Source organism: Dryobates pubescens, chromosome Z, assembly GCF_014839835.1.
Source record: "Dryobates pubescens isolate bDryPub1 chromosome Z, bDryPub1.pri, whole genome shotgun sequence".
In the NCBI taxonomy this organism is placed as follows: Eukaryota; Metazoa; Chordata; class Aves; order Piciformes; family Picidae; genus Dryobates; species Dryobates pubescens.
The window spans coordinates 113,535,811-113,561,637 of NC_071657.1; the positions used below are offsets into that span (position 1 = coordinate 113,535,811).

The following is a 25,827-nucleotide window of genomic DNA, read 5'->3' on the forward strand; positions in this document are numbered from 1 at the left end:
CTGGAGGAGGCTCATTGCTCTCTACAACTACCTAAAAGGTGGTTGTAGTCCGGAAGGGGTTGGTCTCTTCTCTCTAGCAACCAGCACCAGAACAAGGGGACACAGTCTCAAGCTGCGCCAGGGGAAGTTTAGGCGCGAGGTGAGGAGAAAGTTCTTCACCAAGAGAGTCATTAGTCATTGGAATGGGCTGCCCAGAGAGGTGGTGGAGTCACCGTCCCTGGAGGTGTTCAAGTGGGGATTGGACGTGGCACTTGGTGCCATGGTCAAGTCATGAGGTCTGTGGTGCCAGGTTGGACTCTATGATCTTCCAACCTTAGCGATACTGTGATAACTCGCGCCGCAACAGGGCGCGCGCCACCGCCGCACACGCGGGGACGCGCGGGGGCACGGAGGAGGAGAGGCGATGCGCGCGCGCGGCCGCCGAAGGGGAGGGGGCGGGGAGCGCGCGAGGCGAAACGCGTGGAGCAGAGAGGCGGGAGCGCAGGGGAGTGGGGGGAGGTTTAACCCCCCCGTGCCCGGCGGCGGCCGCGGCGGCGGCATTTTTATTCAGGCGGCGCTAAGGGAGCCCGGCGCGCCCGGTGCATTGTGGGACTGGGCTGGGAGTCCCGTTCGCGGGAGGAGGCGGAGGGCGAGGAGGCGAGCCGGTAAGAGGGAGACCTGAAGAGGGAGGGAGGAGGAGGAGAGGGGGGGTGGGGGTGCAAGGCGGGGAGATTTAAAGGGGAATTCGCCACCGCCGCTATGCCGGGCCGGGTGCAGAGAGCGGCGTGGCGCCCCTGGAGCGCGGGCTGCCCGCCTGGCCCCGGGCCCCGCCACCCTCCCTCAGCCCGGCCCCGGGGGAAGGGCGGGGAACGGAAGGGGGGTTGTGCGTGCGCCTCACCGCGCTGCCGCCGCGGCCTCTTTAAAAAAATCCAGCACCGGCAACGGACGGGTTAATTTTTTTGCCCGCCGACATATTTTTTTTCCCTTTTTTCCCTCCTTCTCCTCCCCCCCTCGCTTCCCATCCCATCCTTCCCTCCCATCATGGAGCAGCGGCGGCGGCGGCGGCGGGTGGAGGGGGGGTGAAGAGGGAGGGTGGGAGACGCGCGCGCCTAACGTTCCACCAGCCTCTTCGCGCGCGCCCCGGTGCTGTGGGCTCGTGCGCCCCTCCGTCCCCCGTCCCCCTGCCAGCGAGGGGTTAACCCCGCCCGGTGACGTCTTACCTGCGCGCACGTGCGCCCCGCGCCGGTTTCGGGGGCTGTGGGGGTGCCGCTTCCCCGTGGCAGAGCCACCCCCTCCCCCCGGCACAGATTTGTTCGCTCCGGAGACGGGAAGGGGGGGGGGGAAGGGGAAGGGGGGTTGCTCTGTGCGCGACTGCTCGGCACGTAGAGAGCCCGTCTCCTCTTCCTCTTCGCCGCCTCTCCTCTGCGGCTGCACAAAGAGCAGTAGTGAAGGCCCTGGCTTGCCTTTAAAGGCAGCGGCTGGAATTTTAAGGTGTCCCTGAGCCATGTCTCTCTGCAGCGCGCCTCGACGCACTCCGTGGACAAATGGTTGTTGCAGTTCTTCACCTTGTTGGTCTCGGGCGGTTGGGTTGTCGTTAGTTGCTCTTGGGTTTGTTTTGGGTAGGTACCTGGCTCTGGTTCTTCCTCTCCTCTTTTTCTCCTGTGCTTTCCCTCTTTGCTCTTTAGGGATGTAAGGGTTAAACTTTAGTTTTCAGTATTTGTTATGTTGTTCTTTTAAAGTAAGAAACTTCTGGGTTACAAGGTGTTTTCCTTTGCTGGGGAGGGATGCTGAACGCTCAAACTGCATGCCGCGTAGACTGCCAGCAGTCACAAGAAACTTAGTTCCTCAAGCAAGGCTGCTCCCGTGGCAAGTCTCTGAAATACCTAGTTGCACGCAGCTTTGCTCAGATCTTCATGAGCAAAGTTACTGTGCTCTTGCACAGTAGATGTTTTCCGTCTTGTTTGTGTCGGTGTTTGTTTTCAAAGCCAAGAACGTAATTTATTATGTCTTTACAGTCCTTTGGGCTGCAAATGGTGCTGGTGGGCTCTGGCTTCCAAATACTTGCCTATGTAAGTAGGTGGGGGGTGCTAAGCTTATTGCCATTACTACTTAGATGCAGGAAAACGTTTCCCTTATGGGGCAGGCTGTTTTTTACAAATTTCTGGAACTAATTAGAATGAAGTGTTAAAAAAGAATGAGTGGGGGAACAAGCCACTTTCCCCCTCCTTGAAAAGCTTTTGTCTCCCATTTCTGTTGACAGATTGTTTTCCAGGCACTATCTTTTTTTTTTTTTTTCTTTTTGATTGTAAGTGGTTAGTGTCTCACGTTGGACGACAACAGCTATGAACTGCATTCATTGCTCATCCAAGACACGTTCCTGAAACTCGAGTTTGGATTACTGCCCGCGCCTGGGCTTTGGAAGATTTGTTTTAAATAAGTGCCACGCCTCCTAGAGAAGGAGGGAAAGGCCTGTGGAGGGGCGTTGGGCTCCACATCAGAAGTTCTCAGGGAGCTTAAACTTCAATTCCTAGCAAGTGTAATCAATAAATTGGTAGACTTAAACGTTTATGAAATGGATGTACGTATTACAAAACGCTTTATAGGGGACATCAGTTGCACAGCCTGTAGATTTACTTCTTTATTTAGTGCTACTTCAAACTTCGTGAATACCAGTCACTTCCATTCCTTTTGTTGTTTTTCTGTTTAACTTTGCAACACTGTGACCATCACTATCAGATTTTGTCAGCAATGCTGCTGAACAGGATCCTTGCTCTCGAGGAAACTGCCACAGACAGGTTGTTTTTAGTAATTCCTGAAAATTAAGAATTTCGTTTTATCACAGCCAGTGCTATTGTGAGAAGTCAGTGTCTCACTTAGGCCTCTTATTAGTGTTGGAGTGTGGTGTCTGTGAGTCAGAGTGGAAAAACAGTCTAAAATTAGATGTGCATTGTTAAGAATTTCATTAAATGAGTTGCATCAGTGTCTTTTTGCATTGCCAGTTTAATGGGCAGTTCTCTGTTTTCTCAGTATCATTAGTTGACTAAAAAAGGGCTTGAGAGGCAAAAAAAAAATTTAACATTTTAAAGTCTGCAAACATGCTAAAAGGCAAACTAGCCTGTTTGTAGGAAAATCAGGCTGTTCAAATAAGGCCTCTTTGTTCTTCTGTTACCTGTACTAGCAGTGTTTTCCCCCAAGGAGGACAGGTGTATTATGGAGTTTCAGCTTCTTACATCAGAACTGAAGCAGAGCCATTACTTGAACAACATCTTATTTTTGAGATTAATATGTTAATGGCTAAAATTATGACCCTGCTTTGAGCTGAGTACAAACAGATGCTTCATTGAACATGTTGCGGCTGCATCGGGGCCCAGGCTGCTTTTTGGAAATTGGCCTCAGTGCTCTGGGAACCATTATTTATTTCATTACATCTGTATTAAATGAGGGTGGTAAGTGTGCTAGATTCTTTTTTTTTTAATGAAAAACTTACACAACATACCTGGAAAAGAATTGTAAGTCTCTGATTCACCTGGTGTAAGTGTCAGAATGTAAGAAGAAGAGTTGTTCCTTTTTAGTCATGGAGAAAGGAGCTGTGCAAGATGTGCCCTCCTTGTCTTAACGAGTGAACAATGACATTCAGTGCTTTCTCTTTAACTTGCCCCATGTGGAAAACTTGTTGTCTTGTCGGTCCTAAGAATTTCTAATGTTTCAAATAATTTATTTATTTTTTTTAAATTAGACTGATCAGCAGAGAAACTGATACTGTTGCTCTGGGGTGGGAAAGGCCAGCAGTCCGTGTGGGAGAACCATGTCTGTTCGGGAGTCCTTTAACCCAGAAAGTTATGAACTGGACAAGAGCTTCCGTCTGACCCGATTCACCGAACTGAAAGGCACAGGCTGCAAAGTGCCTCAGGATGTCTTACAGAAACTACTCGAATCTCTACAGGAAAACCATTTTCAGGAAGATGAACAGTTCCTGGGGGCAGTTATGCCCAGGCTGGGTAAGTAGTTGCTCCTCCAAACAGACTCATGTGGTCCTTCTGTTTGGTCTGCTTAGTGACGTGATCTCATTGTGGTTTGTTTAATGAGTTTGAAAACTGTATGTTGTATAATGTCTGCACAGCATCCAGAAATCTGAAGAATGAATCTCATGGTGTTATTTGTTGGCACCTGAGATACGAGAATATTAATTATTTAACATCCTGCAGTGCCTTCAACTACAGAGAAAAATTGTTCAGGAATGGCCATTGTGATAAGCTCGTGCTTAGGCCTTAGTTACCTCCTCCCTTTCCCCAGTGGATGCTTTGCCAGCTGAAGTTGTATTAAGTAATTTCTGGACCTTTTTATATGCATACATTGCATTTGGAAATGTATACAATGAATGCAGTGAATTTTGGATGTCTGACAGATTAAGTTCTCCTCTCCCTCCCCTCCATTCCTGGGTCAGAGAAAGTTTGGAAGAGAAAACTTTCTCACTTCAGTTGACTGGGAGTAGATTGTTTCATGGCTGTCACTTTTCCTTTCAGTCCTTTCATTGTTCTCCACTGTAACTTTTTTGCTCACCTATAGAAGCTACCTGGGAAAGGCTGTTTTTCCAAGACCTCTTTTGTTCTTGCCAGCTTCACTTTCTCTTTGGTATTTGCACAATGATGCAAACAGTAAGGAAAAACAACCAGCACGAGCTACCTACATGGGTAACAGGGCAAACGTATGTATTTTGATACCAGCTACTATACCTAATACTGATATAGATAAATTAATGTAGATAATGTGTTTAATGGCACTTAATTCTGTTTGTCTATTTACTCAGCCCTGCATATTCAATCTCTACTTTGCAGTGCAGAATGACTTTTTTTTCCCCTCAACTTGGGAATATTAATGTAGCATTTATTCTGAGGTTATTTAATTATCAATTTAGTGTACAATAACCATATTTAAAATCATTTTAACATCACTAATTGTGTATTAGCAGACAACAGGTTGCAACCCATTATTCTGGTAGAGATTGAATTCAGAGAGAGATTAGTAAGGAGTCTGTGTTCTTGCTTAAACAATGGACGTCTTTGTATGAAATATCTAAACAGTAATTGTGTGTGGAGCTGGGGTGGCACTATAATTTAATACTCCCTAATGAAGGACACTTGCAGCTTCTTTTATCCCCCAATTGCTATTTATATGTTTTTTTCTAAGTTGTTCACAACAGCATTTTGATTTGGCAAATTTCTAAAATCAGTAGTAGTTTGTTTTAGATTTAATTATCTAGCTGTTTTTTGTTTTGTTTGTTTTTCTCTTATAAACCTACAGGCTCTAAACAGTAATGGAACTGGTAATAGATTTTTCTTCTCCACCTATATGAAAAGGTAAAAAAGTAGACTAATGCCATCAATATGTAGGTGTGATATTATGTAACAGGAAAGCTTGTTAGTAATAGAAGTTGGAGAGTTCAGGTCTCTTAAAAATATGCTTTTGTGGTGAGTAACCCTTTAACAAAGGTGTCTTCTGACAAGTTTGGTGTGATTTGCTTCTGATACTTTGTGCTTAAAATGCATAGATAGGAAGGTAGGTAACTTTACAGCCTGAGCATATATGCACCATGCTTTTGAGAGGCAGTTAGGAGGGAAATTGCTGGTAGTGGGCTCAAGCTCACTCCTTTTCAGTTCTGCAGTTTTAAACATGGCTGCAGTTTTATACATGAGTATATCTGTGAGTAAGAAACTGCAAGTTTGATATTAATTCTCAGAGCTGTCATGGGCCTTGAAATCACTATTTTCAGTCATCTCTCTGAACAGATTAACTTACTTAGTCCTTTCTTGGTGGAGCAGAAACTTAGCCTCAGAAGGACAGTTAATGGCCCCTTGGCCTGTTGGTCACACAGCACTTTTGCTGAAGTTGTGGAAAACCAAGAAATTAAATCAGTCTGGCAGCATTATGGCATGAATAGATGAACTGTGGGAAAACAGCTCCTCTGCGTGAGCCACTTCTTCATAACTGCATATGTGTTCTTCCCTGGAGGCATTTGGCATCATGCAAAGTGGCCTGGTAACTTCTGCAGAGGATGACCATCCCTAAATTACTGCTTGTGAGCTTCTGTCAGTATCCCTTATCTTCCAAGGCAAAATTTTCTGCCTCCTTAGGCTGGAGAGGCAAGGTCCTCTCCAGCTACTATCTACCTACTGCTTGGCAGAGCTTTGGCTCTGTGGCCTCAGTAGGACCTCACATGATAGCAGCTTGCCCCATCCCTGTACAGGACACTGCCAAATACTGGCTTATAGATCTTTCTATGTAGTGTGTTTCATTAATGCATGGGGAAAAGTTACTGTCTGGCATTTACTTCCTGAAAACTGGCTGTTTGAAGCCTCTTGCCCTGCAAGGTATGCAGAGTAATTGTAGGCAGCTTGCCTGCAGCCTGGGAAGGAGGTGAGCTGCCTGCCATTGCACGAGAGTATGGAGAGGGAGCACAGCTCAGCTAGCACGGTGTGAGTTGACACCTACTGCTTTTGTGCAGGCTCTTGCATCTGAGCAAATGCCAAATGGCTTTAGTGTCACTGGAATATCCACCAGCAGGGAAAAGGCTGTGCTTGGTGGGCTGGTTTTCTTGGAGGAGTTTCCCTGTCTAGCAATTTGTCTTGCTGCCTTTCAGCCTCACAGAAGTGAGAGGCAAGGTTAACACTTCCAGAAGCTCCAAGTGGGTGAATCATCTTTCACAGAGGGTCTGGGCTGTGAATTGTGGTTGTTCTCTGTGTGCCTCCTGAAGTGAGGAAATGCTCTTTATGAGAGGCTATGTCCTTTTAAAGCTGTCACCATGTTGAGATTGGAGTGGCAGGAAAACCTATTTGCTTTTGACAAAATTTATGTAGCTCCTCTTAACTCAAAATATGCATACATTAGATATGGATGTTCTTGATGCATTATTATTACACTGAAAAAAAAAAAAAAAGAAAAAAAAGGGCAAAACATGGTTTAATTCTTGCTTTCAGCAATTTACACTGTTCCAGTCAGGAGTTTCTGTTCTCTGCTTTCCTCTTGTGTGCTATGTGCATACCCTAAGGAAAGAATTTGCTGTGTCTGTTCAGGCAGTATTGTGAGTTGTATTTCACAGATGTGCTTTATAAGTTCTCTTTTTAAGAGCAACAGACAATTAAGGATAATGTTGTTCACCTCACTGATAGATTTCTGTCTTTGCAGGAATTGGGATGGACACTTGTGTTATTCCATTAAGACATGGAGGTTTGTCATTGGTCCAGACAACAGATTATATTTATCCTATTGTGGATGATCCTTATATGATGGTAAGTTGGCTAAACTTAGTTACTGTTAGCTATATTGCTGACCTGATTTGTGCTTCTCACTTCCTGATATGATGGCAGCTTCAGCTGATTCTTCTGAATGTGCAGTGCTGATCGTTTGATTAACTGCATTCGGAGTCTTTTCTAAATACATGTGAAGAGGAAAAGGCACAGTTTCATCCTGTAATCTTTCCCACGTCAGCCAGGAATGCTGTAGTGCTGCTGTGAGTGAAAGTTCTGAGAACTGCCACCTTTAATTTAAACTTCCCTCCATCTGTTGTTCTATGGGATTTGTCTTGAAAAGCCCAAAAAGAGAGATGGGGAAAAAAAGAGAGCTGTGAAGCAGCACACAGTAAATTCCACTTACAAGCAGAACCACACAGTAATTGGTTTTTTTGAGGTGCTGAAATAACCAGGTAACATGTTAGAACTGGAAATGCCTAAATGACAGTAGCTGGCAGTAGTAGCTGGCAGTAGTACCTGGCAACTTCAGCATGCTTTGTGAACACCACTTTTCTGGTTGTACTGCCTCTGCTTGCAGATGGAGAAGTTGAAATGTCTTGTTGGAAGCTATGTACACTTTAACTTTGCTTCCTTCTGTGCCCTTATTTCGTTTAGTCTATCCTTTTTGGTGGTCTGTGTAGTGGTTGGTCAAGATTGACTTGAACAGAAGGTCATGAGACTTCAAAAAGACTTATTAAAGCTGTAGGGTACTCGACAGGAGGTGTTCATTAAGTGAAAGTTAAGAAATGCTAGAATTCATGTTTCCTGTGATTTGAATGTGACTGCTTTAAGGCATGCTTTTTCTGCTGTTTATATAGTCAGGTGCTTTATTTGCTATTGGCTCATTGTTCTCTGAGACCTGTCAGGTAGGTTTTGGACACAGTTTGAGATTGGGACCGACTAGTGTTTTGGATTTTTTTAGCATGCTTGACTAGCTGTTGTGCACAAAAGCAAGCCTGGCTCCTTTGATTTCTGTTCCAGAAGAGCTCCCTTTTTGCAAGCCAAGCCAAGATTGCAGGCTGGCCTCAAGAGTACAGAGTTGTCGAGTTCTCCTGAGAAACCTGATTCAAATGGCTTGCTCTAATAATATCATGTGGGAACTTGTCAGGGACCAGAGGGAAGAAAAAAATGTTGTTGGAGAGCTCTGTTCAAGTTCATCGGCTGAGAAGATTTCTTATCTTGTGAGGGATAGTGTGAGGAGGCCATGGTAAAGGGGGAGGGTTGTTTTGTTTGGAGATACAAAGGGGTTGAGATGCTGCAGGAGTAGATAAATGAGCCTGTGCCCAGATGAGGTTTATGCCAGTGTGGTAGGAGTGAAATGTAAATTTGGCCTTAGTCCAGTTTTAGTGATTGCATTGTAGTTCCAGTCTATACTGTGATCCACATGCACCAGCAGCTCTGACTTTGGTGTTTCTAACTCTGGAGCCCTTCACTTTTCTTTCATGTCAATGTTAATTTTAGCATGGTGGCTTGCGACTGCCTAATCTGTTTACAGATTTGTATTTTTTCCTAAAAGCAGGGATTCTGTCAGTTGCCTTCTTGCTGTTTCCTGCAGTGATGATCCAGCAGGGTTGGAGCTGATGGATCCTCTACTTGGACCTGTGGGGACTAGAGTACCTGGGGGCAATACTGATTACCACTTTCTGGTCTGGACCAACATCAGTTTGAGGACAGTCAAATACAATTTGCAATAGGACAGTTAAGAGCAGAGGAATGGTGAGACTCAGGAATTTTGAATTAGTGTGTAAAGCAGCGTGCTCTGGATTTTTTGGTTCAAGACAGACTGCTGCTGCCCTGCTTCTCCAACTGCTTCTTTCCATTTTCAGTCTAGGTGCCCCCTGACCCATGCCTGTTGCTACCACTCTGTTCTTGTTATCAGTCACATACAGTATCACACTGCTTCTTGCTCTTCTGCTTTGTCTCCTCACCTAGTCAGTTCTAGTCTGGTTCTAGACAGGTGTTCCCTGACTTAGAGTCTCTTCTTTTCTCTGTGCATGGTGTCTGCCTGCAGATCCCACTTCATATTTGGGGGAAGAGGACACAAAAAGGGAAAGGCAAAAGTGCAAATGGACTCCAAACTGAGTGCTTTAACAGAAGGCATTTGAAAATGGCTGAGGAAGGCAAAAGTGCATGTGGACTCAGCTGAACTTCAGATTTCTGCTTCAGAAAGCAGCTTTCTCTCACTGCCTATTTTAAGACAAAGTTCTGCATTTACATGCAAACCCCCTCTTCCTTATTTTCCCCTTTCCTATTCTCTTGGCTTCGTTATTGAAAACACTCAATCCATGTTGTCTGAAGTATCCTTTGGATGTACACCTGTAAAATCTGTATGCAGCATACAAATTCTTCATCTTAAATGGTTTGATATTGGAAAAGTTAGAGCCAATTAAAAATAAGTTCCATAATAAATATCAGGCCACTGGTAATAGAGCTGGTGGACAGGAGCAGGAAACTGGCTGGTTTGAGTGAGCTTCTTTCCCCTCTATTCCAGGGTCCTTTTAGGTGGTCTTTGAAGGAAAAGCTTCACCCCAGATTGGGAACAGGGGTCTGATACTCCGTCCTCTGCTCTTATAAATAGTTCTTCATACTGCACATAGATACTTGTGTTTCAGGAGCTCTAAGCAAGCAGTTGGGTAGCCTGAGGGCCCCAGCTAGGCTGACCCTGTTTGTGAGTCCTGTTATCAGTGTTCACAAGCCATGTATTGTCCCCTCTGCTACTTCAGACTTGAGGCTTGCACTCCATGAATTTGTTTCTGTAGTAGGTTTGCCAGTTGGCAAAAGCGGTGTTAGACTGACCTCTGACTATTCAAATAGAGAGCTGTTGTCAGTGTGGTTTAAAAAATTAATCTGTCATTCCAAAGAGGACATAAACTAGCAGTTTGCTTGGTAAATACTGGAGATAGTGGAGAATAGGCTTATAGTCCCCCTTCCAGAAAAGGGAAACAGAAGGCTTTGGTGTTCTTAAACATCTAGAACATTAACAGCTGGTATCTATCAATCCATGGGTTTTTTTTAATGGTTTAAGATTTAAGTGATTAAAACATACTCCAGATTGAAATATAAGAGATTCCCCTAATGCTACTGGAAGATCCTGAATTTATGACAAACTGGATTATATTTAATTGTGATTTGCAGGTGTTACTTCATGGCATCAGCAGGTAAGGTGGCTGTGTGACAAAAAGTGATTTTTGCAGAAGTCTTTTATATGTGAATAGATGATAAGGTTTTAGAGATGGCGGTAATTGTGTTTAGATTCCTTCTTTAAATTTTTTTCCTTCCCCCCATTTGTCTTTCAGCAGAAGCATCTTTCTGTAGTCCAAATAGTGTCAAATAAGCATGTTGTTATTTTTATCATGCTGGTGTTGTCTGCATGAAAAACACAGATTTTAAGTCCTAAAACCAGATGATGGTTGCAGTTCTGTAGCTGCAAACCTAAACCAATGTTAATAAAATGTGTGGAGTCTTGCAAGTAAGACAACAGAATTTGTCCTGTATTTTAAAGTTATGTCATACATTCTGCATCAAAGTTTTGTATCTTCATCAGGAAACTTGGCGTCTTCTCAGAACTGGGTCCACAGCTCAGAAAACCCTCACTTGGCTCTATTAATTTAGCAAAATTAGATGAGCTCGTGTAATCCAAGTGATTCCTCCTTCTTTCTGTCAGCTTCAAGACTTCTTATAGGAATCTTCCACAGAAGAGTAGGTGTCTTGGATAAATTTTTATTACTGGAGATGTTCACACACACAAAAGTCAATTAAAATGTATGTGCTGCTGCAAAGTTCAGCCTTGTCATTTGAAGAATGGCACATGTCCCCCACCATACAAGTGTCAGGGGACAAACATTTCCTCTCAATAGCAATGAAAAGGCCAGCTTCTGGGAGCCCTGAGCTCCTTAATTCTCAGCACATGCTGTTTTCTGCCAATGTCTTCTTGCAGACTTTATGACAGAAAAACTATCCCAGCGTGACTATGTTCTGGCAGCATAACCATATCCTCTGGTAGACATGGCCTCCAGGGTAGTGCAGAGGAACAAACAGCCTACTCATCAAGGTCCCTGTCTCCCATGCATGTCAATGCAGAAGAGGTCCAGCAGTGTACGCTTTTTGGATTAGCTTCCTAGCGGTCGTGCATTGCATACAATGGTTGTCTTCACCAGTGTGTATGGTGTTGTGCTGGAAGTTAATAGGAAAGTACCAGATCACCTAAACTGAGCTTGTTATCAAGGCCAGATTTTGCTGAACTTAGCTTTAGCCTCTAAAGTTATGAATCCCACACTGAGTAAAGGGTGGATGCTTAAGCAGTCAGTGAGAGAATATGTTGACCAAGACAGCTTGGTCTGCTTACCTGTAAAAGGAAGATATATCTGCACTTCTAAATGGGCATGTTGCACGAATTAGATCATACCACATCTCTGGGTGTGTTTCCTAATGCAAGAAGTTCAGTTCCTGACAGGTGTTTGAACATTCACAACAGTCTTGTAGATTACTTTTTTTTTGGTCTCTTTTCTTTTTTCAGGGACGAATAGCGTGTGCCAATGTCCTAAGTGACCTTTATGCCATGGGGGTCACAGAATGTGACAACATGTTGATGCTCCTTGGAATCAGCAATAAAATGACAGATAGGGTAAGATTTTTGGTGCTTGCTTTTGAAGGAAGACCCAAGCAGCTAAACATGCTTAGAATGTATTTACCTTTTGTGTATTTTCTCAAAGTCTTAACCCTCTTAAAGAAGAGATGTTTTTATTTTCAATGTCTCAGTTCATAGCATGGATCTTGCCTCATAAATGTTCTGAGGTAACTTGCTAAAAGTTCAATTTTCTGTGGTGTTGTAATCTGTTGCTGTTACCTCCACAAAAATGGGGTCCCTCTCCTGTCATTTTGAGACGATATTGCTTCAAGGCAGCATTTAATTATCAGTTCATGTATCAAATTTGGACAGATGTTTCTAGTTCAGTTCTGCAAGCTCTGTAACATCTCTGTGAAGCAGAAGAAACTGAAATGGATTTGTGGAGGTTTGGTTTTTTCCTCTTTTCTTTTGTGGAAGTGACCAGCATGTTTGCTTTGCTCCAGCAAAAAAAGAAGAAAGATGTTTATTCTTAGAAGGAAGTAAATTGAAACTTTGCAGGTTAGTGGAGGCCAAATACAGTTTGATTTAACTTTGCCTCACTGCACTGCTGTGGCCATACCTGACTACAACTGGGATTGTTGTTCTGAGTTTTCAGAACTCTGATTACTTTTATATGACCTTTTGATGATGAATGTTTCTTCAGCATAAGAATGTCTCTGCACCTCTTTTGTAATAAAGCTGTAAACCCGTAACTCTGTGGGATAACATGTAACCTTCAGGAGGCTAACCTAAGGCTGGCTTTTCTGTCATGGACTATTTGTCATGAAGGCAATTGTTTTGAGTAATTAAAAGCCCATGACCAGTCTTGAAATGACTAGCACTGCTGTGTATGGAACTCTGACTTCTGTTTTGATCTCTAGGAAAGAGACAAAGTGATGCCCCTAATTATCCAGGGTTTCAAAGACGCAGCAGAAGAGGCAGGAACATCTGTTACTGGTGGCCAAACAGTGTTAAATCCCTGGATTGTTTTAGGAGGAGTGGCCACGACAGTCTGTCAGCCTAATGAATTTATAATGTAAGTTAAATCACTAAACAATCAAAGGCACTGGTCTGAAGGGATGCAGTAAAAATCCTCTAAACACCATGTTGTGATCATGTGATCTGTCTCCTGATGAACGGAGCAGTACCTTCTCTTGCTCGCATTTGTCCTTAGCACTCAACAGATGCTTACATCTCTTTTGTACATATTTGCTTTTTCAAACAGGATGTCCTTCTCCCCACCCCCAGTATCTTTTGATCCAATTCTCATTTTGACAGTAGAGTTATTGAAGACTGTTTTGGGACATACCTTTCTGTCATACTTACACATTTATTTTAAACATCTCCCAGTTACATTATGGTTGTAGAACACTACAGAATTGCTGTTTTTACAGAATTCTGTCCACTTAAAAGTAGCTGATTTTTGAATGCCTCACTGTGGCATGTCATACTATACAAATTAATGTGTTAATGATCCTAGTGATGGTGATCTTATGCCTCTAAGTAACAAAGGTTAGTTTTTTTTTTCCCCCTGTCCTATCTTAAACCTCCAGTAAACTAGAGGAAAAGTTGTAACTTCGTATGTGTCTGACTGCAAGCTTTATTCTGTTCCGAGAAGGAAGGATTAGCACTTCTATATAACTTTGCAGCATTTTGCTCAATAATATCCCCTGTCAATGAGTCCCAAAGGGTAATTCTGCAATTAGTCAGGTTTTCTTAACTGTGTGACAAGATACATGGGGCTGTGCAAACATAATTATCAGCAATTATTGCTAATAACATGTGTGAATCTCCTTATGTAATTAATACATTAATTTCTTGTTTTCAGGCCAGACAATGCAGTGCCAGGAGATGTGCTTGTATTAACTAAACCTTTGGGAACACAAGTGGCGGTAGCTGTCCACCAGTGGCTAGATATTGTGAGTACCCTGCAAATGAAAAAAAGAAATAGGGAAGAGGGGGTGAGCTACAAAGTGACCTTCCTCATTCCCTCAAAATGACAAAGTTCAACAGTGTAGCAAGTACACAAAGGACTCAGCTGGGAAAGATCCACTGCCTCTTTCTCCTTGGTGTGTGCCTTGCCTGAATATATGCAAAGCTTCTAGAGTAGAGCCAGTTTAGTGTTCTGTGCTTAGTATGCTCATCTTAATTGCATCCAATTCTTGGTTAGTTCTTAGGCATTACTGTAATAAAGTTTGTTTACTAACAGAACAACTGACTAGCACCTTGGGTAAAATTATGCCCTATTCCACCTGCCAAAGTAATTGGCAAAAGTTTATTGATGGCAATTAGGCCAAGATTGCTGTCTCTGTTCGTAGGCTTTCTGCTTGTGCACATGGAAATATATCTACATTTCACATGCATTACCCTGTGCATTCAATAAGAATTTTTCTAGCGGCAGTGTGTATGTAGACATGCTTCCATCTGTTAGGCAAAAATGTAACTACTGAACTGAAAAGTGACTGCAAAATTGGCATCTGCTTATGTTATCTGGCTCCCAGTACATGTCTTCAGAATCGTAACTGCTCAGTTTACACTTTAAAAAGATACATCTCTTCTACTTTTGGGACTACTGAGCCAATAGATTGGCAGAGGACTGAGCTGGAATCTACTTTGTCTTGGCTGTTGGCCATTATATTGTTAGATGAATTCTAATTACAAAGCCTGTGTTAGCTGAAATGGGAGAGAACCAGCTTAAACCTTTGTTGGAGTCTGAAGGATGGGAATGAGACCATCACAGGGTCTGGCCTAGCAATTTTGACCTCTGCAATTTTCCAGTGAAGTCTCAATAATCTTGATAATGAAAATAAAGTGGAACAACAAGACACCAATTTTTAGTATGTTTTCTGGACATAATCTTACTTCTTAACATACCTGTTATTGTGCTCACAGACAGACTTGCAAATTAAGGGTATTCTGAATTTCCACATATTTCAAGTACTTTTAATTTTCTTGACTGTCAGCCAGAAACACTTCCTAGTTTGAAAAATGAGGACAGCAAGGAAATCAATCCTCCTATTACATGTAAACAGCATATATCTTTGGTTGTGGTAGGAAAATTTCTGAGTAGCTGTGCTGTCTTTTCTTCAGCTTTGTTTTGTGAAAGAGTAGGGAAAGTGAAGCTAGAATTGCCCATCACAAATCCACTCCTAAATCAAATTTCAGTAGGGAATTTGACTTTGAATTGAAATACAAGAGGAGGTGCATAGCACAGCAAATTTATGCAGAGGCAGGAAAAGAAAACTAATGTAGAGATGTGGCTTCAAAACAAATGAAAAAAGAAAAACCTTAAAAGCTGAGGTATTTAAACAAAGTAGTAGAATATGATTTCCTGGTGACAAGTAGGCAAAATCTGTGCGGCCCCCCCCGCCCCACCCCGCTTGGTTGCTGCCAGCATTGTTGCCACCACATCCCAGCCATGTTGCTGGTAGCAGCTGCCACAGGGCACAAAGTAAGAGACTGCAAAGAGTCCGCAGGGACAGGGCCCCAGGGGCCAAAGTCAGAAATGTACCAGGGTGGTGAAGCTGTTTGCTCTGGTTTTGGCTGCCAGGCTGATGGTGTGGACCAATTAGGCTAGTCCACAGCTGGAAACTGGCATCCCGTTGCCTTTTCCCCTTTCAGCTGAAAGGCCTGAAAGGGCCTTGCTGTGATGTATCCCCTCAGAAGCGATTTTCTAGCCTTGCTGTTATTTACAGACCCTGCCGTTTGAAAGTCTAAGCTTGGTTTTAAATAATGTTTGTGAGCTTTTCTGTCTTTATTTCCCATCTATGAACCCCAGTGTCTGTACTGGAGAGGAATTTGCATCTAACTTGTATCCTACCTGTGTTTGTGGCTCATCTAGCCTCAGTCTTGAATTCTGCTTCCACCTCATTTGTGATTTCCATTCCCATCATCTGACCAGTTTCCATCACACAATCAGCCTCAGAACCATGGTTTTGAAAACTAAGGCAAAATGATTGCTCAGGTTTTTCAGTCATCCTCCCAGTAAGAATAATCACTTTTCTGTCCCCTCTCTAATAGCTTCATTTGTTATTTTTACACTCTCTCTCCCTCTTACTCAATTGGTAGGCCTAGTTCAACCTAGTTTCAGAATCTCTGATCTCAACTGTCTTTCCCCCTCTTGCCATTTCTGGATTCTGCCTTAACACTCCTCAGAGTCAGTGCTTATTTGTTAAGGATAAGAGCCTCTTTTCACAAGAGCCTTCCCCAGTGCAACATCGTATACCAATTCTTAGTAGGTTTTGCACTTTTGATTTACTAAGAGATTTGTCCTATGTGTTTATTCTGTGGAATGGCTGTAGGCATTGTGGCTTCAAAAAGGATATTTTTGTTTTGTTTCAGTTCTCTGTAATTTTATTTCCATTGGGGGGGGGAAGGAGGAAAATTAAACCAGTTTGTCGCTAAATGTTTGCTTTGTTTCATTCTGGATCTGGAATTACTTCAGCCTTGAATGAAACAATTGCCATTTATAAAGGTACTATTTCTGAAATTGTTCTGAGACCCTTCTGGTGTGAAAAGCATTGCTTAGCATGTGATGGAGGCATAAGTCCATACAAGGCACTGGAGAATGGGTGGAAGGACATGCTGGTATTAAACTGTAAAGGAATCTTCTGAAAGTGCCTTAGTGATTACATCCTGCATACAGTCCTCAGACCTGGACTTGTAGATATCAGTTGCCTTTCCTGATCAAAGTGTCCAGATGTGAAATTAAGTACTTGCTCTTAAGTAACCAAGAAGCCAGAGATTACAAATATCAACATCCAGAAACAAAGTTCTTTTCATTTGGCTGTGGAGTTCTTCCTCCTAGATTAGGTTATTCCATTCCACTCTGCTGCTGAAAGCAAGATTTGAAGTGCTTGGTGTCTAATGGATCTTTACATAAGCTTGGCTTAGTTACAGCAGAGTAAGGCACACACCTCCAACTGTTGAATGTTGTCCCTCACTTTTAACTGAGGTTTTTTTAAAGTACATTTTAGATGAGGGATTGGCAAGGATGTGCTTTAAAACATACAGCTAAAAATCTAAAAGAATCATCTTTATTTCATCCATTAGCCAGAAAAGTGGAATAAAATCAAACTAGTGGTAACACAAGAAGATGTAGAACTAGCATACCAGGAAGCAATGATGAATATGGCACGGCTGAACAGAACAGGTAAGAGGAGATGTGTGCATTGTGGGGGGCAGAGGGGAGGTTTTCAAGTGGGCTTTTCCAGTTTTGTACTTCATTTCACTGCCATAGGGAAATGTGACACAGCTGCTTTATCCCTTTCTTCTGTCCCATCTTTCTGCTGTTCAGCATTTGTGAAGCAAGCACATTAAAATCAAATGTCCTCTTTTAATTACACAGCAAAAATACAAAAGTTGTTGGAGATGATTATGACTCATGAGTGCTGCAGGTAACATCTGAGTGAGTTAGAGGATGTTTTAAAGGGAAATACGTTGGATTTACTCCTCATCTTCTGTGCTTGGAGAACTCTGAGGGCTTGACTGTAATAAAGTTAAAAAGAATCAAAATAGCATAAAAAGGAAAAGCTCTTAAATTTTTTTCACTTCCATTGAATTTTTTATTTATTTTTTTTTAAGTTCTGTGTGCTTTCAAAGGGTGGAATATGTAGCACATGATTTATTTACTGGTTTGGTCTTGTTTTTTTTAACCTGGGTTTGGTTTTGGGTTGTCTGTTTTTTTCCTTTTTAACAGGGGGACAGTTCTGCTTTTACCTCAGAAATTTTAATCCAGGATTTCCCTTCTTTGTTCAAAGTATCTTTGGAGGAGCAGAGAATGAAGTTAGGTGTTTCCTTACTTCTCATCTGAAGGAACAGGGATAGTTACATATCTCTTCGCTCATGTATTCAGTTTTCATTTGGTATTTGCTACGTCATTCTTTCATAAAGTCTTCCAGGAAAAATAAATTGCCAGGATGGTCTTAGGGAAAAGAACTTGGGTACTGCTCATGCAATGGGAAGCACCAAAGAAGGGCAAAGCATTCTTGGTTTTACTTTTCTTCACTCACTCTTGTGGGGCACCTTTAACAACACTTAAATATTGTTAACTGGAGCTATTGTCCTGCATGCAGAGGGACTCTCCTCCCACTCAGAGCTCTGTAGTTGCAAATGCCCAAGAATTTCATGAATGTGCAGGTGTGGAGGCTGGGACCCTCCCCCACAACCTGCAAGCTTCAGTCTTAAGCTCATAAACTGCAAGCGTCCAGAACTTGAGTTTCTAGTGTTCTACAGAGTGGCCAGAGAAGAGATGTGAGATATCAGACCCAGGACAAGTCTCAGCTTTGCTTCATTAAGGGCATGGACTAGCTCAGAATGTCTCTGGCCCTCAGCTTCAAGAAGTTTGAATCTGCAGCAAACCTCTGTTTATTTAGACCACTCATATAAATGAGTAGCACATGGCTAATAGAGCATGCTCATGAATACAACTTTGCTGCTGGATTTTCAGCATGATTTAATACCTTAAATAGAAGTTGCACTTTTTGTAGCGGTTACATGCAGTATTGGTGAGTTCCACTTCCCTTCAAGCATGGGTGGGTTGTTTTGTTGTTGATTTTCTTTGTTTGTTTGTTTTAATTAATTAGTACAGTGACCCAACCTGATTCAAATTAAAAGTATGCAGCTTCTTTCAGACCGTGCACAATATTGTAGAAGCATTGATTTTCCTGCCTTTTTGTTTTTCTGATCTGTTTGGGTTTTGTTTCCTCCCCCCCCTGTCTCTTGTAGCTGCTGGACTCATGCACACTTTCAATGCACATGCAGCTACAGACATCACGGGATTTGGAATCCTGGGGCATGCACAAAACCTCGCCAAGCAGCAGCGGAATGAGGTGTCCTTTGTTATTCATAATCTTCCTGTTCTTGCCAAGATGGCTGCTGTCAGTAAGGCTTGTGGCAATATGTTTGGCCTCATGCATGGGACTTGTCCAGAGACTTCAGGTAGGTGACAGTTGTACCACACTCTTCCTTCCCTGCACCTCCATGTTAGAATTTAAGATGATGTCAAATGTACAACTCATGTGCTTTGCATTCAAAATCACTGTTGGTTTGGCATACAGCCAAGCTAATGAGTGTTAGCTACACAACTGTTCACAATTAAATTCCTCAGCTTAACTTCCAAGCCACCATCCTACTGTGAGTGCCTTCTACTTCCTTTTGAAACACTATTATAGAAAGCCTTGCTGTGAAGTTAGTGATGATTCTGAATTCTTTTGAAATCTGTTTCGTGGTGAATGGAGTTAAATGCAGTTGGCAGCTGATCACAAGTGGTGTTCCCTGAGACTCAAATTTGGGGCCTCTTGTCTTTGATATCTTTATCAATGGTCTGAATGAGGGGCTCAGATGCACCCTCAGTAAGTTCACAGGCACCACCAAATTGGATGGGAGCATTGATCTGCTTCAGGGTAGGAAGGCTCTTCAGAGAGATCGGGACAGGGTGAATTGATGGGCCAAGGCCAAAGATAAAAAGATTCAATAAGGTCAAATGCCGGCTCTTGCACTCGAGTTGCAACAAACCCATAAATGCATCAGGCTTGGGGAAGAGTGGCTGGAGAGAGCTGCCCAGCAGAAAAGTACCCAGAGGTGCTGGTCAAAAGCTAGCTAAACATGAGCCAACAGTGTACCCAGATGGCCAAGAAGGCAAACAGCATCCTGGCTTGTGTCAGAAATAGCATGGCCAGCAGGAGTAGGGACATGATTGTTCTCTTGTCACTGGTGACACTGCACCTGGAGTCCTGTGACCAGTTTGGGGCCCTTTGCTATAAGAAAGGCATTGAGGTGCTGGAGTGTGTCCAAAGAAGCATGACAAAGCTGGTGAAGGGTCTAGAGAACAAGTCTTCTGAGGAGTGGCTGAAGGAACTGAGATTGTTTAACCTGGAGAAGAGATGGCTGAGAGGAGACCTTCTCACTCGCTACAGCTACTTGAAAGGAGGTTTAGGCCAACTGGAGCTGTGTCTCTTCTCCCAAGTAATAAGGAATAGGACAAGAGGAAGTGGCTTCAAGTTGCACCAGAGGAGGTTTAGATTTGATATTAGGAAAAAATCCTTCACTATAAGAGTTGTTAAGCACTGGAACAGTGCACTGGAACTGCCCATGAATTGGTTGAGCTTGTGGAGGCATTTAAAAAAGTGTGTAGATATGGTGCTTACAGACATGGTTTAGTGGTGACTTAGTAATGCTGTGTTAAGGGTTGGACTTGAAGATCCTAAAGACCTTTTCCCACCAAAATGATTGTGTGATTCTGTTTTTCTCTTAGCTGTTAACTTCAGAGCAGTGAATATCTGAAAATTCCAGCACAGCTGACAAAGTTTTCTTAAAGATTGTGACTAGCAGCACAAAAAAGAATTTGTTCTCTGGCCCATTTATTACTTGAGATCTCTTAATAAAGCTGCCACTTGCAGTGACAATGAATACAACAGATTTGTACTGAGAATCAGGCTATGGACACCAAGTTCATTTCAGATAAGCATTTAAACAGTCATTAGGTGATAAGAACTTCTGATGCTTGAAAGTTGCCTTATTAAGTGTAGTGACTTTGATTAGCATGATCACTGTCTTCTTCTGGAAATCTTAGTATTTAATTTTTTCCTTTGATCTTCTGTCTTGTTCCGTTTTGGTTTTCTTCTTTAATCTGACTTTTCTTTTTGTTTGGGAAGCAGAGAAGATGTAGCAACAAACCTGTCATTTCTCTTACCTCATTTCTCCACCCTCTTCCTGCTCTCCAAATGTATTATCCAAGTTCTCTGCAGTTCACAACAGAGGGGCCCCTTGAAGAAAAATAGTCCAAAGCCCTGGAAAGAAACATCACAGAGCCATAAACTTTTCCTCTAGTGAATACACAACTTACTGTGATCTGCAGAATTGTTCCTTAGCCATCTGTGTTTAAAGAGATGCTCTGTCCTGCAGAGACTGAATGGCTCAGATGATGTGTAACAGAATTTTGGATGTGAGCCCTTTCAAGAGTTCAAATCAGTCAGCAGAAACCAGAAATGTCAGTAGGGTTGGTAGAAGTGGGCAGGTTCTTACTACCCAAGAGTCAACATAACCAGAGTGCTAGTACCATTGGTTATCAGTGGCAGAATCCAAAGAATAGCAGGGACATGGATCTGGACCAAGATGCTCTTGTAGGTGAGTAGCTGTGGCAGAGGCTTGTATAGCAATCAGCATGGGAATGGTTTAGTTGCAAACCCAGTGCTTAAGTCTTCAGAGCCACCAATCCTGCACCCTGTGGATATCCATTCTGTCTTCATGCTGAAGGGATGTAAAGCAGTGTGGATCTATGTGCTGCTGTGAGAGTACTTGCAAGGGGAATACTGTTGACTTCAGAATATCTTTTGGGGCTGATAGCAAGAGGTATCTTTAAAACATTGAGTGGTTTATGTTTCAATATTGATGATAATGGAAAGCCTAGCAAGGCCTGTGTGAGCTTTGGGTGCCCCAGAACGTGCATATTTGATTTCATCACAGCATTGTATTTCTTGCTAAAACTACCACAATTAGAGGTGGCCATAGAGGTTTGTTACAGAGCAGTGTCTGCCAAATACTGGAAAGATCCATAGCCACATGGAGACAGCGGGTTTGGTCTGAAAGCTGTGTAACTGCAGTCCCATAGGCTTCAGGCTTATGCTGTGGAGCCTGGTATGCTGCAGCAGTGTGCACTAGCTTGGGCATGGTATGCTAGGGTGGCTCGTTAACATTCAGACCAAGGCTGTTGGCCCACTTCATGTCCTGGGACTGGTCATGTCTTGGCCAAGCATCTGCCTTGCTGCACCTCCATAACCAGTGTGAGGATGCCTTTTTGGGGGGCTGCACTGGGCTGTTCATCCCACATTACAGATACACGTTCTTTGTTGTCTTAAACATCCAGGAATGGTCTGTGTGTAGCTTCTTCATTTGTGAACAGATGTCTTTCAGCAGAGTGGGCAGGCAGTGAGAAATTTACTGGAAAACGATTTGAATGGATTTTAAGACTGCTGGGTTTTTTCCAGTGTGCATTTGCTGAGCACCTGTTGACAAAAGTCAGTGTTGGAAAGATCTCTTATGTCATCTGTTCCACCCTTGGACACTCTTGTTAGTACTGTATTTTCTTAAAATTTTAGTTTTGTGTGATTTTGCATTCTCTTTTAGGTAATTCTGTGGTAAGATTAAAGCTGCAATCAGGCAGTCAGCCTCTAAACACTTAATTTTGTTTATTAACCTATCTGTTTTCAGAAATCAATTACCAAATTCCTCTACAAGGGATATTCATACATACGTGTACATGTGCCAGGCCTCTTCTAATAAGCTGTGGACTGGTGTCAGTATCTCAACAACATGGTGTTTGTGCAGATTTTGTGGAAATAGGCAGATGGGCAGAAATGAAGGGCTGTGTTAGTGCCTGACAAGAGGCAAGGCTAATGATCTAAACCTTTTGTTAGTTATTGTGGGAGAAAGCGGTGAGCAGGGGGAAGGACTCCTGGTTTTGATTAACGAACTGTTAGTATCTTTGCTTTTAATTGCAAAGCTTTGTCTAGTCTGCTTTTGAAGTTTTCTGTCCAGTTCCCTGCTTGCAGTAAAACAGTTAAAACCAGCAGTGTTCAAAACCTCCTACCAGAAAAGCTCATAGATTATAAGAAAGGGAAGTCCTATGTCCTTTCAACTCCCAAAAGAAGCAGGCAGCAAGCTCTCAAACCACCATGATGGTTTTCTGATTCCATCTGCAGCCCATTTGTTTTGTTTTCAGCAGTGGCTGATGCAGACCTCAGACTTGGTACACTATGAAATTATGTTTGCCTCAGTGTAGAGTGCTGCTGCCTCTTTGTCTAACACAGGCACGTTGCTGCAGCTTGGAACTCCTGTTGGCCATGTCCTTGCACAGGTGGAAACTTCTTGCAGTTGTCTTTCAGACAAACACCAGAGCAGCAGGGGAGGCCAGTAGTATACCATAGAGTGGAATACATAGTGGAAAACATTGAGGACTTACCCAAAGGGTTAAAGAGATGGGTCAGTCTACCAGAGAAATAATTACAGTCCCTGCAGACAGGAATCCTACTACTGATCAACAGTAGTTTATAGCCTCTATTAGGAGTTATTGATTAAACTGTGAGATTCAGCCAGAAGGCAGGAAGTGATTTTTAATTGGAAAGTGGGATTTTGTACATTTTCCTGATCTTGCAAAAGAATGGTAACACAATGTGTATGAGTATATGGCTATAAGTGATACCACAATGCAGAGAGAGTGTGTGTGGAGGAGATAATTGAGTAAAGATCATTCTTGTGTTCTTTTTTATTTCCCTTTTCACCATATTACTTCTCCTTCCTTCTGGATAGCACATTCTGTGCACTGCCACTTGTAAACCTCTTCCCCGGCATCCTTGCACCATGACATAAGTTTCTTTTCAATTTGATTTAGCCTTCCATGGGAATGGCACATAATTCCCTTGCAATTGATTTGTCTGCTACATCTGGAGAAGGTTAAGTGCTGTCACTCAAGCTTCTTGGTTTTCTTCTTGTTTTTGAAGGAACAAATGCTTGGAAACATCTGAGAGGGATAGGTGTTTTTCTGGGTGGCATACTCATTCATTTCATATAGAACCTAAAAAAGAAATTTTGCACTTCTGTGTTCATGTACTTCAGAAGCTACTTCTTCCTGATGGCCTTGAATGAAAGGTGTCATTACTCACCACTGAAAGGACTGTTTGCTTGGAAAACACAACATAAAGTTGTCCAAGGTGCTAAGAAATTGTCCAAGGGCTGTGGAGGAGGAAGTGGCACTGAGCCCAGCATGGCTGACTTAGCAGGTGGCCTTTCACCCCTAGGGGTTAGCCCAGAGCCAATGGCACAGCTTATGCTGCCGGCTGATGCCCTTTGCCCAGACAGAAGACTTTGGGTCAGCTATGTCTCTAAGAGTAAGCAAGCCTCAACATGTGCCCAGATAGCTGTTTGCATGAATATAGTCTCTTGCATGCATTCTCCAAACATTTTCCAGTGGGATACGATATTTTAACATCCTTTACAAGGGATGCTGTGTGTCAGAGAGCAGTATGGTATTCAGGTGTGAGCCATTTGAGCTGTACAAGTTTCTGCAGATGAGTTTGGTGCTCTGTGTTGCAGTGCTTCACACAGCTGTAACATAGCTTAAATGAAAAAGATAAGGGATAGAGAAAAGCTGAATAGTCAGTAATAAGGAACAGTAATAAGACTCACCAAAACATTTAATGGCTTGGTTGGAGCCTCCTGGAATTTTGTGCCAGAGCTGACAATGGAACTCATTTTTGTAAATTCACTTTTCAGTCCACCATCTTCAGGGCTTAGGGATTCTCAGAATGGAAGTGTTCTTAAAAACCACAAGGTGAGCTTGCTGACTGGTTATTGTGCTGATTCTGAAAAGAATTCATCAGGAAATAAAATATTTTTGAGTTGTCACTGAGGAAAAAAAGCTCTTACAGGAAAGGCTGGAAAATTCTCAAAGAGGTCAAAAGGGTCTGTCACAGGGAGCACTGGATCAAGCCTCTGTTCAATTTTATGCCTCTTGCATTCTCTGGTAATAGTCCCACTGTGATGAATGGTTTCATGGCTTGCAATAGGATTACTTGCAGAACCAGCTGCTACCAATATGTGGTTATAGGTATCTGAATATGACCTTTATCCAAAATGTTTCTGTGTAGAGGCACTTTGCAGTCCCCTATTGGAAGTTTACAATGCCGGTGTTGTTTCAGTATGTCATTTGTTGGCATCAGTTTGATGTCCTTTTGCCAGCATCTTTTGTGTGTATTTGGCCTCATTTACATACTCAGTGAACACTGAATTCGAGCACAAACTTCTTTCTATAAAGCAAGAGCTTGGACTTCCACTGTGTCTTCTCTTGGAGTCCTTGGAGTTCCACAGAATCCACTAAAGTCACCAACTGCTTGTCTAATTAGAGATTTGGCAGATCAGGGCTGAAATGCTTCACAATCAGATATTTCAATGCTCTGCCTCTTTTTTTTTCTTTCTTTTTTTTTTCCCTTCACAGGAGGCCTCCTAATCTGTTTACCACGAGAACAGGCAGCACGTTTCTGTGCCGAGATCAAGTCTCCAAAGTATGGCGAAGGACACCAAGCGTGGATTATTGGCATCGTAGAGAAGGGCAACCGCACGGCCAGAATCATAGACAAACCACGAATCATTGAAGTTGCACCACAGGTGGCTACCCAGAACGTGAACCCAACACCTGGTGCCACCTCTTAATGTAGATGAAATTAGGTGTTTGTTTTTAAATAGATCTATTCCTTTATCATCCTACAATTTAAAGAACTGTAAAAAAGAAAAAGAAACTTGTTGTGTCTGCACATCTGGTGGCCTTAGGTCAGTTTATGAGTGGATACAATAGTGAAATAAAATCCATTGCCTTTTTTTCCTGTTACATTAACTGAAGATGCACCTAATCTTGAGGCAGCTTCTGAGTTGAGAATTATATTGTTATCCAATACTGTTGATTCATTTTGAATCTTTAGACACTTATCTCTTGCCGCATAGGCTCTTTTTAAAGGTGCTTTCACGTAGCACAGACATTACCAGTAGTAGTGTCAAATAGCAGTTTGTGTCCTTTCATTATATGTATATTTATCATAAGTCTAATTTTGATGCCTTGAGTGATACCCAGAAAGGCAATAAATGGATAAGCGGCACAGTGGGTATACCCAGTAGTATGAGGGTTGCATGATTACATTCAATCTTTGATTTATTTTTTGTTTGTTTGTTTGTTTTGGGGGTTTTTGTAAGGTTTAGTCTTATCAAGAGCATTTCCAACCCTGGACATTGCTTGGTAGTGCACTCTGTTAAACAGGCAAGTGCTCACTTTGCATGAAAAGCGCTTCAGAGTCGAAGGAGTCGTTCTTAATTTCATTATTTGTAGACCTGACAATATTTACTGTATTATCAATGATTGGTTTGGTTGGTTTTTTTTTTTCTCAATAGTAAGGAAAAAATTAATTCTTT

General features: G+C 42.6%; 1 protein-coding gene across 2 annotated transcripts; it reads left to right on the forward strand.

Annotated features, from left to right (window-relative positions):
- The first annotated feature begins 514 nt into the window (after positions 1–514).
- SEPHS1 (selenophosphate synthetase 1) lies at positions 515–25,827 on the forward strand. 2 transcript variants are annotated; one of them, XM_054178253.1, is made up of 9 exons: positions 515–644; positions 3,716–3,977; positions 7,162–7,265; positions 11,782–11,889; positions 12,753–12,907; positions 13,700–13,790; positions 16,924–17,023; positions 18,598–18,810; positions 24,863–25,827. In XM_054178253.1, the coding sequence occupies exons 2-9, from the start codon at positions 3,785–3,787 to the stop codon at positions 25,075–25,077; spliced, it is 1,179 nt and encodes a 392-aa protein (XP_054034228.1). In that variant the 5' UTR covers positions 515–644; positions 3,716–3,784; the 3' UTR covers positions 25,078–25,827. The 2 variants fall into 2 exon arrangements, with proteins under 2 accessions (XP_054034228.1, XP_054034227.1); XM_054178252.1 differs by lacking the exon at positions 515–644 and adding an exon at positions 1,360–1,598.

Bases quoted from the DNA above. Each gene is read 5' to 3' on its own strand.
- SEPHS1 (XM_054178253.1), top strand. From the start codon at position 3,785: ATGTCTGTTCGGGAGTCCTTTAACCCAGAAAGTTATGAACTGGACAAG. The intron at 11,890-12,752 runs GTAAGATTTTTG...TTTGATCTCTAG, and splicing joins GCAATAAAATGACAGATAGG to GAAAGAGACAAAGTGATGCC. The intron at 18,811-24,862 runs GTAGGTGACAGT...TTCCCTTCACAG, and splicing joins GACTTGTCCAGAGACTTCAG to GAGGCCTCCTAATCTGTTTA.